Source organism: Harpia harpyja, chromosome 14, assembly GCF_026419915.1.
Source record: "Harpia harpyja isolate bHarHar1 chromosome 14, bHarHar1 primary haplotype, whole genome shotgun sequence".
Lineage (NCBI taxonomy): Eukaryota > Metazoa > Chordata > Aves > Accipitriformes > Accipitridae > Harpia > Harpia harpyja.
Genome location: NC_068953.1, coordinates 26,008,144 through 26,022,728, shown reverse-complemented (window position 1 = coordinate 26,022,728; position 14,585 = coordinate 26,008,144). Strand labels below are relative to the sequence as shown.

At 38.7% G+C, this 14,585-nt stretch overlaps 1 protein-coding gene across 4 annotated transcripts in view; it reads left to right on the top strand.

Annotated features, from left to right (window-relative positions):
* Positions 1-14,585, top strand: part of ADAMTSL3 (ADAMTS like 3) — a 190,326-nt gene that overhangs the window by 149,033 nt on the left and 26,708 nt on the right. For all 4 annotated transcript variants that reach the window (XR_008238303.1, XM_052808436.1, XM_052808434.1 and 1 more), the window contains exons 17-21: positions 3,939-4,068; positions 5,127-5,319; positions 5,984-6,163; positions 6,954-7,107; positions 11,440-12,520. Coding sequence is in view for 3 of the 4 variants with exons in the window: in XM_052808436.1 (XP_052664396.1) it covers positions 3,939-4,068; positions 5,127-5,319; positions 5,984-6,163; positions 6,954-7,107; positions 11,440-12,520 (1,738 nt within the window). In the remaining variant the exon portion in view is untranslated. The remainder of the gene's footprint in view (positions 1-3,938; positions 4,069-5,126; positions 5,320-5,983; positions 6,164-6,953; positions 7,108-11,439; positions 12,521-14,585) is intronic.

Sequence of the window (14,585 nt, the reverse complement as noted above, 5' to 3'; positions counted from 1 at the left end):
GGCCTGAGGACAAGAAATGTTTTTCTTGTAATTTGTAGTATTTCTTTAGTGCTGTCAATCATTTAACTACTCTACAATATTTTAAAATTATGTTTTCCATTTAAAAAAAATAACTGAACATTTCCTGGGTCCCTGTTTGAAAATACCTTTAATTGCAAGAGACAATTTTGGTAGTTCAAAGTAATTATTATTATTTATATTCCATATGCTTCAGAAATTATGATTCAAGCCCCCTAAATTCATTACATCAGCTTAAAAATAATGAGATTAAACAATTAATACATATGCACTTCCTGTTGTTTCCTCTCTAGTTTGTGGCTTTGGAAGCTTTAGGGTGCAATCAGGTTGTGTTTTCAGGCTTTTGCCTGGATCATAATGGCTAAAAGTTTACTATTTTATTTGTAAGAAACCTGAGATTCTTAGAAAATCAATGGATTCTAGCCAAATTTAAGGGCTCTTAAGAAAAACAATGACCATTCTGAGACTCACATATGAAGTTGAGAGCATTTTGCAAGAGTGTTGTAGGCAATTTGATAACTGGTTACTCCTATCACTAGTTTCATTAACTGCAGACACTGTTTACTCCTTTACAGAAGGACTATAAATAACATTGCCAGTTTCGATAGATTCACAGAGAGGCTCAAGCATATGTAGGACTTGGCATTTCTCCTGAGTTATTTTCAGCTGATAGTACATATTTTTAAGCAGTCACCAAACTGAGACTATCTGATAGAAATAAATGACTGTCCTTCCTCTTCCAGTTATAGAGAATAGATCCACCCTCTTACCATTTGCACAGCAACTTTCCACCCCCATTTTCTTTGTACTCTAAAAAAGGCAGAAACAAAAAATCTGGGCTTTCTTCAAGCATTCTGATCTTTTAACACAGCTTCATGCACTGTGTATTTCACTGCACAGAAAAGCTTGTAAAAGAATGTAAATGTATGTGGTTTGGATGCTGGGTTAAAATAGAAAATATTCTATTTCACTGAATAGTAGGATAATTACTACAATAGTGCATCAGATTACTGTAAAAATACTTAATGCTCCCTGCTGCATACATAATGTTTTAGTTAAATTATCTACTATGTTTATATTATAAGCCAAGAAAGTCATACATATAAAACTTCGTTTGTTTGAATAATAGATTTTTCCATCTTCCAATCGACATTGAACAAGAAATTTATCAGTGACTGAAGTTCCCAACTAATGGAAAATTACAGTTTGGGGTGAGAAATCTGATTAATTGTCAAGTCATATTGACAGTTAAGTTCAAACAAACGCTGCATCAATTAAGTGTAGCTATTTACTGAATAGAGTCCTCCAGCTGAGACCCAAGGAACAGGAAGGGAGTGCGTGGTATGTTTTTAACAACTCTTTAATATCTGTTTTGTATTTACAGCATCAAAACAGGGTGCCATTTTTCTTTCAATAAGGCTCCTGTGGGGAGGAATCACTACTGCAGTTTGCACCCTGTAGTTAAGTCAAATGAAAGATACACTGCATATCAGCATTTTCTTCTGGTAACACAATTAAAGCTAGGTAGGTCATGCTGCAAGGCAGAAGTGGCTTAATGAACTCCAGGTGGCAACTTGCAGGCAAAACCCATCACCTGGTATGACATGCTTTTTGTTCATTTGGCTGGCCAATTTAGTTTTTATAACACAGAGATAAAAAGTTCCCATGGGATTATTGCCGATTTAGATGGTCTGAAAGGAATCTCATTTCATTCCCCTCCTTCGTGTGAGAAATTAAGAAGATATTACTTACTGCAACCTGTTCCAGAGCAGCATCACCTCTGAGTGTGGCTTTCCCATAGGAACACAGTGAGGTCAGTGAAACTGAAGGTTGGTAGCATAGGGTAGATTTTGACCTAAAATAGAGATTAGATGGATGCTTGATATGCTTGTCTGGTAATGTCATTCTGTTTCTGCCAGAACACAATTTTTAAATCTTTATTTCTCTCCTGTAGACAGTCAGATGTGCATTTCCTACGTAAAGGGACAGGGAAGCTGCTCCTCTTAAACAAACACATGGTTGTCAGTCTGGAAAGTAGAGTTCTAGAAACCATGTTTACTTACTGGTTTGTCTTTCTTGGGGCATTTCAATGTCTGCCTTATAGTAATGGTACTGGCTGTTAAAGGTTTCTTCTCAGTCCTGCTAGTAAAATAGATTTTACTCAATGCGTGTGTTCTATGTTAATGTAATTATCAATACTTTGATATAAGAGAACTGAATAGGTTGTCAATCATATCTAAGGTCAGGTCTTCTGTTCTATAAAAATTCATTACTTTGTCGATGTAGTAAAAAAATTTATATAACAAGGTCTTTCTGAACTGAAAACGAGTCCCAGAGGGGATCTAGGGGTGTACCAGAGAGCCTGAGAGAAATTGGAATCTACATTATTGTGAAAATCACTGCTAGTCTACTGCTGAAGTGTCTGAAATAGTTGGACTGGTTCAAGTGTCGCAAAGAGGGATTGTGGCCTGGGCTGGCTGATACGCTGGACTACATCAGGATTGTTTATGGATGGAACAAACAGCGTTGGTTTTTGAAAAGAATGACAGTGCTCATGAATGTGTTGTAAAAGACAGAAATATGGACCATTGGCATGGAGACAAAACTTTTGGTGTAGGATATTTCATCAAGCCCGCTGAAATCAGAATGGCTGATGATCAACAGTGCCAAGAAACCAGTCGTCATGCACAGTTGACACAGAAGCAGGAATAGTTATATTAGCCTTTGTGTAACAATAGTGGTTATGTTTTGAGGTAATGTCATAGGGGATACCATGAAGTGGTTAGTGAAGGTTTCTAGTTAAAAATTTAGCTCCCTTTGAAACCTTAGAATTTGATTGTAAGAAAAGAAATATAACCTGCTGCTGAAAGCAAGTTTGTATCCTTACAAAAGCACTGGAGATAGGTGAAAGGTAGGAAGGAAATGGTTTAAAAATCTTTAAACTATGACTCTTCAAAAGCCATTTTTACCTGGAAGCAACAAAATAGGTATTTTATTATTTCAGTGCCTTTTTGTTCTACAGGTTTATGATCATTCGCATTGCTTATATAGAACATCCCAGATACACAGGATCCCCCAAGTACATCATAAATCATCTTGTCTTTCATGTGCATGCAAGTAAGCTTTGAAATTGAGCAAGGCTTTCATACTAAAAAATACGATATATAAAATTGGATAATTATGTAGGTTTAAAATAAAAGTAGTTCACAAAATGTGTATTCGCTAAGCTGACTTGTTCTAAAGAAAACATATTACGTTTCGTTTTGACTCATAGAAATTTGAGTATTAGTAATCTTTCGTGCTTCAGTAATAAGATCCAGGTAGCAAGAGCTGCAGATCAGAAGGTGCCAAGAATGGTCATGAGTTGAGGAAAGCTCTAGGCTGCACCAGATTTGCTGCCTTCAGCAAAACTCTTGCATCTCTTAGCCCCTATGAGAAAGGTTCTATGTTTAGTCAGCCATTGTCCTGACTATAGTTTTGCAAGTTTACTGCGGTTTTATTACATTTTTTGCAGATCTTTAGCTCCTTAAAGTCAAAGTAAGTGAGAAGTAATCACTTTTACCCTGATTTTGGCAATGAAACCAGTAGTTGGCTTGGGACCATCACAGAACCAGGCAGATGTAGCATCTGATGGTGGGCAGACAGAGAAGTCTATTTTCTGTTGGTTTTCAGAGAGGTAGAGTGTCAAATCAAGCCTTTTAAATATCAGAGAAGTAAAGTGCTAGGTATAGTTCACAAATATCTTTTGAGCATCAAATATATAAACTATCTGTGTGTTCCTTTTGACTTGAGATGTTACTTCTAAGCCTGCTATCTAATTCAGTGTTTAGAGCTTTTTTACTGAGTATTATTCAAGAGTAAGCTTTATAGAAATCTCTTCCATCTTCAGTGTTTCATGAGTGTTTTCCTTTTTAATTCAGGAACACAAGAAGCCATTGCAATGTGTCTGCATGTAGAGACGAAACAAGCTGTCAATGAAACCCTGTGTGACAATTCCAAGAGACCACCACCAATGACTCGTACTTGCAATATGAAGCTTTGCCCTCCAAGGTACACTGTAATAATGAAATCATACTGTGGCAAAGAAATGGTTAATATGACTTAAATAAACATTGGCTTTCTCAGAAAGGGTTCAGATTTTAGGACTGTGGTCTTGCTTTGGGATGAAATTTCACTACTTCTGTCTTTAACAAGGTTTTGGGGGTGGGTTTTTTTTTTGGTCTTGTTCACTCCTTTTCCACTCTTCACATCTCACCAATAAAATAGGGAACATTTTCTGAAATAAATCTCTTCTGTGCAGATATTTGCCAGAGTTGGAAAAACAGCCTTAAGTCTTCTAGTGGTAGAAGGAAAATTTTAAGGCAATTTCACAAAAAACCAGAGAATATTTACTTTTTTATCCTTACCGAATAAAAAAGTGAAATTATGATTTAAAGTTATTTTAATTACATGCTTCTTTAGTAGCCCCACATAATTCTTATGGCTTCTTATGTTTATTTGGAGATCCTGGGAAAAGAACAAACCCAGTCCAAATCCAAGAAAACCTAGCTAATTTGGTCACTTGAAAGGGCCATATGTGAAATTTTGACATGTGTTTCCTTATTTACACACTTTTGATCTCTGACATCCCTGATCCTTTGCATATTGTTTCTATGTGTTTGCAGAAACCTCCTCTTGCAAAACGTAGGGAAGAAGTTAACAGGAACTGGATGTTTTATAGAAAACATATACACATTTAAATGAAATTTTGTAAATGTAAGAAAGGTCTATTTACATATTTACATTTATAAATGTAAACGTCAGCAGGCTGCCAACCTGCTGGTTTTTTATGAGGAGCATTCTGAAAGTAAATGCTGGAGTTGAATTTGTCTGGAAAGGAATCTTTATTACTTTATTGTTAATAACTTCTGCATTTCCTTGTTACCTGCAAGTTTATAAATCTAGTTTATAATTTTGCATTACAGCCAAACCAAAGGGATGTTCTACCCATCTATCAATAACTATGCCTTCAGTTATTTTTTGCTAGGGTCTGTTTGGATATGATTGCTCCTTTCTCAATCTGAGGTGAGTTGGTAAAACGTGGGCTTTTGGCTCTGTTGTTGGAACAGGTGGCAAAGCGGCTCCTGGAGACGCTGCTCAGCTACGTGCGGGGTTGGGATACAGACGAGAGATGTGTACTGCCAGCAGCCGGGGGGATCTGCTGTTGCTGCTGAAGACTGCAAAGACAAAAAGCCTCATTCTTTACAAGCTTGTAACCAGATTGATTGTCCCCCTGGTTGGCATGTTGAGGAATGGCAACAGGTATGACTGGGTTACAAAAATAGTTTAAATGTGTTCCTCTGGCGACATACTTGAAATTCTCTAGGTGGAATAAGGTGGAAGGTCGCTCCTAAACTTTGGTATGTGTTTCAACTGATTTCATTAGAACAAACCAATCCAGGGTCAAAAATACTGCTTTTGACAGCAATGCCAATGGGTAGTCACAGGATGAGGTGGAAAGTCCTTTTTAAGATTTCGGAAGGCTGGATACCAGCTACTCCAGACATCACCTCTCTTTCTGTGCTCTATAAATGCAACAACCTGCTCTTGGAGATATTGCCTGGGTTTTTTTTGTCTCCAGGACAAAGTTTCCTAAACTCCCACCAGATATATTAAGTGATGTGAGACACAGGCAGATCTGCATGTAAGATGCATGTTTTTCTTTAAGATTTCTACTATTTAATTGCATTCAGGTGGTGTGACTTTTTAACTTAGTAGTTAGGTTCTCATCATCTCTAATATATTACCTGAACATTTTGACTGAAGTATTTTCTACGTGCGGCTTGCTTTTTAGTTAAAAGTAGATGTCATTTTTCAAGAGAGCATAACAGGGGCTGGGGGGAGCTTACAGTGTTTGTGTAAAGTGTGATGGGTGAGCCCAGGTGTCCATGCAGGTGTACATGCTATGTTCTCTTCTTCTCCTTAGTGTTCACGTACTTGTGGAGGAGGGATTCAGACCCGCAAAGTGTACTGTAAGCAGCTGTTGACAGATGGAAGTTTCCTGAAACACTCCGATGACACCTGCCCGGAACCTAAATTGCCAACTAGTAAACCATGTGCAAAAGTTGATTGTCCTCCTCAGCTAGTTGTAGGAGAATGGTCCAAGGTAAGCAGCCCCCAACAAGGGTGAACCAAAACCCCATGTTACAACATGAGCTCTAAAGATTTCTGCTTGGGCGAATAAGATGTTTGGAGCAACAAATTCACAGGGTAGCTGAAGGCTTTGCAAGGCATGTACCTGGACTAAACTGTGCATGCAGTTGCTGTGCATCCCTGCCTACAACCAGACTGATCACAGCCCCCTTCCTGAGCTGTGTTTGAGTTGCTGAACGAGAGGCTGTAATGCATTGCACGCATTCTACCAGACCTGTTTAGCTATCAGTTGTTTCATAGTACGGCTTCCAAAAAGCATATCTCTGCATTATTCTGGAATATGTCCTCCTTCTGTCCCAAGTAATGCAGGCTTGCCTACCACTCCCCATTCAAAAAAGATTTATAAAAGTGAATTTAGAAGCTGCAATTAAAGGTTCATGCAATACAAGCTAGGAGAGAAGGTTGGGAGACTTGACACAGACTGTTTGGAACATGCTGAATTGTTTCTCTTAGATACTAGATCTCATTGCTCTGTTCTGCTCATGGTTAGACATAAAGAAATGCTGTCATGTTATTTTAATTGTTCCTGAGTTGCTTGCTGGAACAAATTATCTGTCTTATATTCTTATTGCCTGGAAAAGTGGAGAGACTTTAATATCTGGATAACACAAATATTCGTATGAACTAGAGTGTATGCTCGCTCTCTCAGAAGAGAAAAAAAACCAAAACGCAAACCTAGTCTAAAATTAGGATGTGTGGTGTGGGACACCAAGTTTAGTTTGACTGCATCCTTCCTTTCACAGTGCTCAGTAAGCTGTGGTGTTGGAATCCAGAGAAGGAAACTTGCCTGCCAAAACCTAACAGCAAAGGGCCAATATGTCACATTAAATGGATCAATGTGTAGTGGTCTGTCTCCTTCACTGCTTGTAAGGACTTGTCAGATGAATGCCTGCAACAGTAAGTATGGTGCTTTATGTAGTTTCTTGCCGATTTGGAATGATCTATTTATAAAGAAAAATCTGTAGACAGGTTAATTCACTCATCTCCCTATACTTTCACAACATTACTAATCTGGCATAATCAGAGTGTCATAATTGCTAGACCAGTAATAACAGGATCGTTTTTAATTTTTTTTCTGCCAGTCTGAAATAAAGGTTATGATCTCAAGAAGTAGTTTTTGAATACATGTTAATGGTACATACCTCTCACCCTCATACTTACCTACGTTTGATCTGATTTTTCCTTTACCCTTCACACTATCCCAACTGCAAAAAAAAAAAGTCCATAAATTGACTATAAATTACAAAGGACATTAGAAAAGATAAGAATCCAGTTCCGACTTGTCTTTTCACTGTACATTTGTATTACACTGGACATTTTGCTTAGCATGGTGGAATTGAAAACCTGAAAATCCATGCCAGTGATAGCTTTAGGTATAATTTCTATCTTTCTTTGTAGAAATGAGAATCCCAGTCTCATGAGCTTTGCAGGAAGTGATGACAGTACAGACACTCTTCAAAAAATCCAGTATTTTATTACTGTCTATATAAGAATTTTTTCAGAAAGATTGCCTGTAGGAATTGTACAATTTGGGCACAATCGGGTTATGATACTGATGTTAGTTGCACTAATTGCATATGTGTAACACTGATGGAAATACTGATATAGAGTATGTTCAATTACTTACAGTAACCTAAAATAGGCAGTTCTAAATGCAGGTTCCTTATGTCTGAACCTGTGCTTTCCTTCCTTTAGAGAAGAGAGTATTAGTTTGCAGGTTTGGGGAGCAGGATGCTGAAAGGAAACAAAAAAAGGAGAGTTTTTAGTTTTGAGGTAGGGGAAAACCAAAAGCCTTCATGAATGGCCTGGTTTTGATCACAGATCAGAGAGATAGACGTGTTTTGACCCAATTCATAGTGCTGTCAAGAAATAGCTACTTTATACATTTTGAAGCCTTGCTTTAAAAATTAGTCACAAAACAAAATAAGAAATAGAATAATTACTGATTCATACATAATATGAAACTTCTTTTCCTGGCCTGCATTTCAGATTAACATGCCAAAATCCTGAGGTTCAAAACTCCACTTAAATAAAGCCCTGTGGACTTTCAGGAATGTCCTTGGCATAAGGTTTAATAAAATATTTTGAGCTGCATATCTATCTGAATTTAATTAATTGTGGATAGTTGAATGGCAGTGTAGCTGGTTTGCAAATTGCTTAGCACAGACTGATATTAAAGTTACATTGTCAGCTTCCACCACAGTGCCAAGAAGGCAGGGCAGTGGACTGTAGAGGGAATGCGATTGTACTGAATGGGTGCAGATCAAAGTCATAAAAGGGAATCGCTGTCCTCTCCCTTCGTCTCCACAACCTTTTGGAACAAGGGAGCCCTTGCAGCTCAGATCTGCCTGGCAATTCCCCGGCTATGCAACAGGAGGGCAGGGGAAGGCATGAGACACGTCTGTGCCCAGGGTTCCAGTCAGAGTTTTGCAGAAGGAGCCAGGGCAGCGGCAGTGGCAGCAGCAGGCTTTGGATTCACAGGGACACGCAGGAGGCATCTCCTCCTCCTGCAGCAATGGGTTCAGCCTGCCTTGAAGGGGGAGCGAACAGAAGACAGGAACATAGCGTGGCCCTAGGACCAGCAGACGGCTAGCTACAGAGAATGAAGCAGACTCAGTGAAGAGTAGCGTGGTGCGTGGGTGTGCTGTTTGGGGTTCTTGCCTTTGAGAGCAGTGTTTCTGAATGTGCCTCCTCAAGATTATGCTTCTGTGGCTCAGATGAGCTCCTTCTTTTTTACTGTCTCATGACAGTGCTGAGGCTTTTTAGACTTAATCTTTTACCCTGGGACTAGTAATTGGAGCTGTTTTCTACTTAATAAGCCCTACTAAGTCAGAAACATTCCTGACTGCGGGCTCTGAGAAATAGGAAATAGCACTGGTCTAGCCCTGAGGTCAGCAGGACCTGAGGTCCAGCTAAAGCTGCAGAGGACCATTAGAGGTCATAGACGCAGATGGATTTGTACCAGGTGATAATGAGGTCCAGTGGCTCCAGTACAATCTAATCCTTAAGCAAGATTTACCTTGTAGAAAAAAACCTCTTCCAAACAGTCTGTTACCTCAGCAGCTGCAAGATTGGATGATACTAAGGATCTAGAAAACGCATACTTCTGTGGCCTCATATATTCATGTGATCGTATATATTTATATGGCCTGCCATCCACAACTCTGAACTTTGTTTCACTCCTAGCCTTGCTCACCAGTCACCAGTAAAAATATACACACCCTTTAGTGTTGAACTGCTAATGAGAGTTAGTGGTCTTTCTTTTTTTTTAAAAAATGAAATGGATGAGACTTGTTAACATATTTATAAGTATGCACTGGGTTTAATTCCATGTTGGAATAACTAGTGTAAACAGACCACAGCCTGAAGTATTTTAATTTGTGTGTTTAAAGTTACACTTACTGTGTCTGTAAGTTGGATTTTGGAAATGGAAGATTTAATACTGGAACACTTCCCTAAAAATAAATATTTGGGGCCCAATGACTTATTAAAAGCAGGACGCTACTTTAATGATTTTAGTAAACTGCGTGCCTAAAGCAATTTATTTGTTGTACCATGTGAAATGGTTGAGGGAACCATGTATCTGGATAATGAATACCGATTTAAAAGCTGTGTAATTATGAAACCATGATATCCCCACAGGTCTGAACTCATTACCCAAAACATTGAAAATAACCATTTTGTTTTATAAGCATAAGAATGCACTCTAGGGTGTAGTTCATATAGTGTACACACTTATTGAATGCTTGAAGCATTTAGCTTTTCACCTATTTCTTCACAGCATATTTGAAGCATATGTATATAAGAAGCATGCAGTTTTTCAAATTTCATTTGTGTGCCATCAGTGTGGTTGTCATTTTATTTATGTACCTACCAAGTGGAATAGTAGTAATGATTTGAGATTCAGGCACGCTGAGAAGCATTTTGATTTGTGTGTCCATTTCCTGGCTCATCCACACATTCTGCAGGCTCTGAGGTTTTTTTCTCTGTCACGTACCAAAAGGCTGGGTCACCAAACACAATTGGATTGTTTTCTAGCACCAACGCAGAGTGTTTCCCGACTCTTCCCAGCTGGCCAATTTCATCTTGCATGGAACGAACTCAGGGGGTGCATGCCCTTGCTCCATGCCTCCTACAGCACTTTGTTTCTCACCTACCTAGTGTTTTCTTAGTAAGATTAGTTCTACTGATCAAAGTGGGGCACAGTAGTTGCCAGCAGTGAGTCAACACAGTGGTATCCGAAACATTGCAGTCATCCTCATGTTGTCTCCAGTGTGCCTATCCAGCCACTGCTGGGAAAGCCTGCCTGTGGTGGTATTCATTCAGGCAGCTCCCTAGAAACCTTTCAGCATCCAAGTACAACGCAGGAGGAGCTTCATAATACCCAGTGTCTCCATACCCATTCTGCATGGAGCTCTATGCTGTTATTGTCTGCTTTTGTCAAGTCATCTGATTACTTTATTCAACCTCTGAAAATTTTGACTTATTTCTCTCTTTCCTCCCTTCCCTCCCTACTTCCTTGGCACAACACTGTGAGCAACTCATCTTTCAACCCAAAGAAATTACCTTCCGCCAATGATTACAGGGTGGCTTTGCTTGTTGCATGTACTGTGTCTTCATTGACTGTTTCTTTCTCCTCCTATGTTGCTATCAGTTTGGCTTGACTCAGTCAGACAACCAGCATGGCCAGCCAACTATTTAAATAACAGTCAAGGGGAGCCTTATTTTTTGGACAGGTTTTATGTAGGTCATTCTGCACTCAACAGTGCTCAAATGTGGGGAAAATGATAATGTGTTCAAAATTTTTGATTCACTCTTTCCATTCCCATCATGCCTAGCCTTTCTGAGGCAGCAATAGGAAATATAAAGGAAATATAACCATAACAGGATTATATCTATAGTATAAATTAATATATTATATAATACGTGTATATACACATTTATGTATGTGTGCACCATCTATGTCCCTCATATAGGTATATGTCACCCGTTTCTTTTTATTGTTAGGAGATTTGGGGAAGAAGCAATAGAATTCTTGGCTGGAGCAGGGGAATGTTATGGTTTCATGTTCATATTTTTGCATTTTTGTCACTCAGATAAAAGCTCAGCATGTTGCAATCTGACTTGAACAAAGTCAGGAAAAGCCCTGTCAAGCATTCTGTGAAAAGCAGATTTTGTAAGCATGAGTGCCAATGATTAGATACTTTTCAACACTTTGTGTTCTTTCAGAGATTAAACCAAAGCTTCCAGAAAAGTATTCTGCTCATGGACCTCAGATTGTCAGTATTCACCGAGTCTATATTCAAACAAGACAAGAGAAGCGCATTAATTTTACCATAGGAAGCCGAGCCTACTTACTTCCAAAAACATCTGTTGTAATTAAGTGCCCTGTACGAAGGTTCCAGAAATCACTTATCCGGTGGGAGAAAGATGGACAACACTTACAAAACTCTAAAAGACTTGGCATCACCAAGTCAGGCTCGCTGAAAATACATAGTCTCGAAGCTACTGATATTGGTGTGTACCGGTGTATTGCAGGCTCTGTGCATGAAACATTTGTACTCAAACTCATTGGTACGGACAACAGATTGATAGAACCACCAAATCTTAGAAAACATGCCAGTGAGATCAGTAACCCAGATCACAATGAGGCCAACAGCTTTGGGGCCAAATGGCATAAAATGAGCAAAATGTGGCAAATGTGGAGTAAGAAGAACGAGCTCTATCTGGGTGATAGGCAACTAAATGATCAGCCATTTCTGCGACATCTTGAAAACTTTGGGAGTAATTCAGCAGAAGACTTCAGCTCTCGTGAATTCAAGAATAAACGATTGGAGGCAGCAGTTCTCCAAGGCGCCTACAGCATGGACACTGTGCAGTTTGAAGAACTGATAAGGAACATGAGTCAGCTCATTGAAACTGGAGAAGTCAATGATGACTTGGCATCCCAGGTCATTTATCAATTAGTTGCTGAATTATCTAGGCCTCCACAGCCAACTACTGAAAAATGGAAGGGGGCCCAGGATGAGAAACTTGCCTCAAAACTCACGGGCAAATCACCAAATGAATCTGAACGTTTCATCACAAAAACTGTTGATAAGTTAATGTTTGACCAGAAGGCTCCAGTTATTATGAGGCAAAAGGAAATTCCTCGAGTTTCCTTCAACAAAACAGTAACTGTACGAATTGGAAATACAGTTTTTCTGACCAAGAATACTCATGCTGTCAATCTCCTGTGTGAAACAGCTGGTATTAGTGAAGTGAAATATACTTGGACAAAAGATGGCGAGACGTTAAAAGCCTCTGAGAAGTAAGTAAATATCTTCTCTTTTATTTTTGAATGACTTATTATGTCGCTATCAACTGTAAAAATCCACCCTGCTGTGCAATATTAAAACATACTGTTGTAAAAATGAGATAAGCGTGAACACTGTGCCTTCCATCTTTTTATTTAAGTAATTTTTTTTTTCTTTCAAGTGTCTGTGATGTTGTTTGGCTTTACTAACATCCAAGTGTATGTCCATTTCCACAATATTATGTGGGAGGATTGACTTTTTTTTACTAGGTGAAGTGTTTTGGATGTCCTGACTGTATTTTTGTGATCTGCCTTAATCATTTCAGCTGCATCAGAAAATGAACAGATTTATACTCAAATTAAGAATCCTGCTGGATTTGTTCAGAAACGAAATACAGTGGGAACACATTAAAAACTTCGGCCATCGTAGAGATGAAAAGACATCTTAGTTCTTACTCATTTTAAGGAGGGAAAATATCACTGGTACCCTCACCATTCTTCAACACAGTAAATCTTTAGGTATAACTGCAGCTGCATAACTTCAATTTTAAAAGAAAGAATGAGCTTTTATGAATTTTTTTCAGTACTTTAGAGTTTACAAATATTTCTGTTGAGGATAGAGGAATACAAAACAATAAAGGACCTGTATTACCATCACATTTGTGAACTATACCTGAGGAACAAGTACAGCAAGTGTGTTATATTCAGATATTTGCTCAAGACTGAGCAAATACTTTTACTTCATTGCTGATAAATTAGAAGCTCAGCTGATAATATTAACATTAACTTCGTGTGTGAGCCTCTTGGAATTATAACTAGCTCTTGAGTAATGAAAAAAACGATTCTGAAATGATAAAGGCGCTTTTGGATATTTCTCAACATACTTAACTGATTAACTGCACTGCCAAGAAAAATATACTTCTGCAGGGCTATCAATTAAAGCAAAGACACCAAAACTAAGCCATTTTTAAAAGTGCAAATGTTTTTGGAACCATGTAGCTCCCACCAGTTATGTTTATTTTATGAAATATGCATAATTTCCCATTAGTTTGTTGCAAGTGATACTTTCATTTTTTTGGACATGATGGTGTTTTGTTTATTCACAAGTGTCTGTTTGATTCCTAATGTCTACTTTCATAAACTGCCTGCATTTTAGCCCAGACCGATATTCTTGCACTTACGGGATACATTGGCAAAGTAGATTTCTTTCCAATTTTTTTCACAGTAAGGTCTCTTATACACAAATCCATATATGTGTGTGTGTGTGTGCTCAAAAGCCAGTAGCATTAATAGCATTACATCTATGTATAGGAGGTAAACAGGCTGTTTATCTGTCAGGTTTGTAAAAGAAGGCCATACTTGAGCTATGCATGAGGTGGCTTGTTTTGTTGAGACATAAGTATTTTTAATATGTTTTTGTGTATCTCTTACTTTTGTAAGTGTACTCAGTGTGGGAGAACACCAGAGCTACAGTTTTTTTGAACGTAATGAGTGTATGGCGTAACTCGTGTAACTTACTGCTAAGAAAGGTAACAAGGGGGAAAAGTCCAGGCTGCTATTTTCAGCCTCTTCCCCAGCCTGTGATGCGCTCTCTTCTATCTTGCCCCTCAGATGGCAGGCAAGGTATTCAAGACACCTGTGGGGTTTTGGTGGAAGACTTTAGCTTTAATGATGATAATTTTAAAAACAAAAACCCACCAAAACCTGGAGTAATTTGGAAGTCAGATTAGACCATACATTTGTGAATTCCCCAATCCTGCTGAAAACCAGGCTTGCTCTGGAGAGATGGATTTCTTGCCAAGCCTAATACTTTTAATCGTGGTAGTCTGATTTATTCATGCTGTTGTTCCCGAGGGATTCTGGTTTCTAGTAGCAAACTCGCTGTCCTCCGAAGGGCTGCAACTAGGACACAGCTTTGTAGAAGGATATGTGAAGAATCTTCCCTGCATGTACCCCTTAGCGCTGCCCTTTTGTCACCACAAAGGAGGCAGAACTGTTACTGCATGCAGTGGTCTAGAATGGTAAACTCCTAAAAAGGACGTTTGCTGATGTAACTGTAACTCTTCCAAGAAGATTCAGC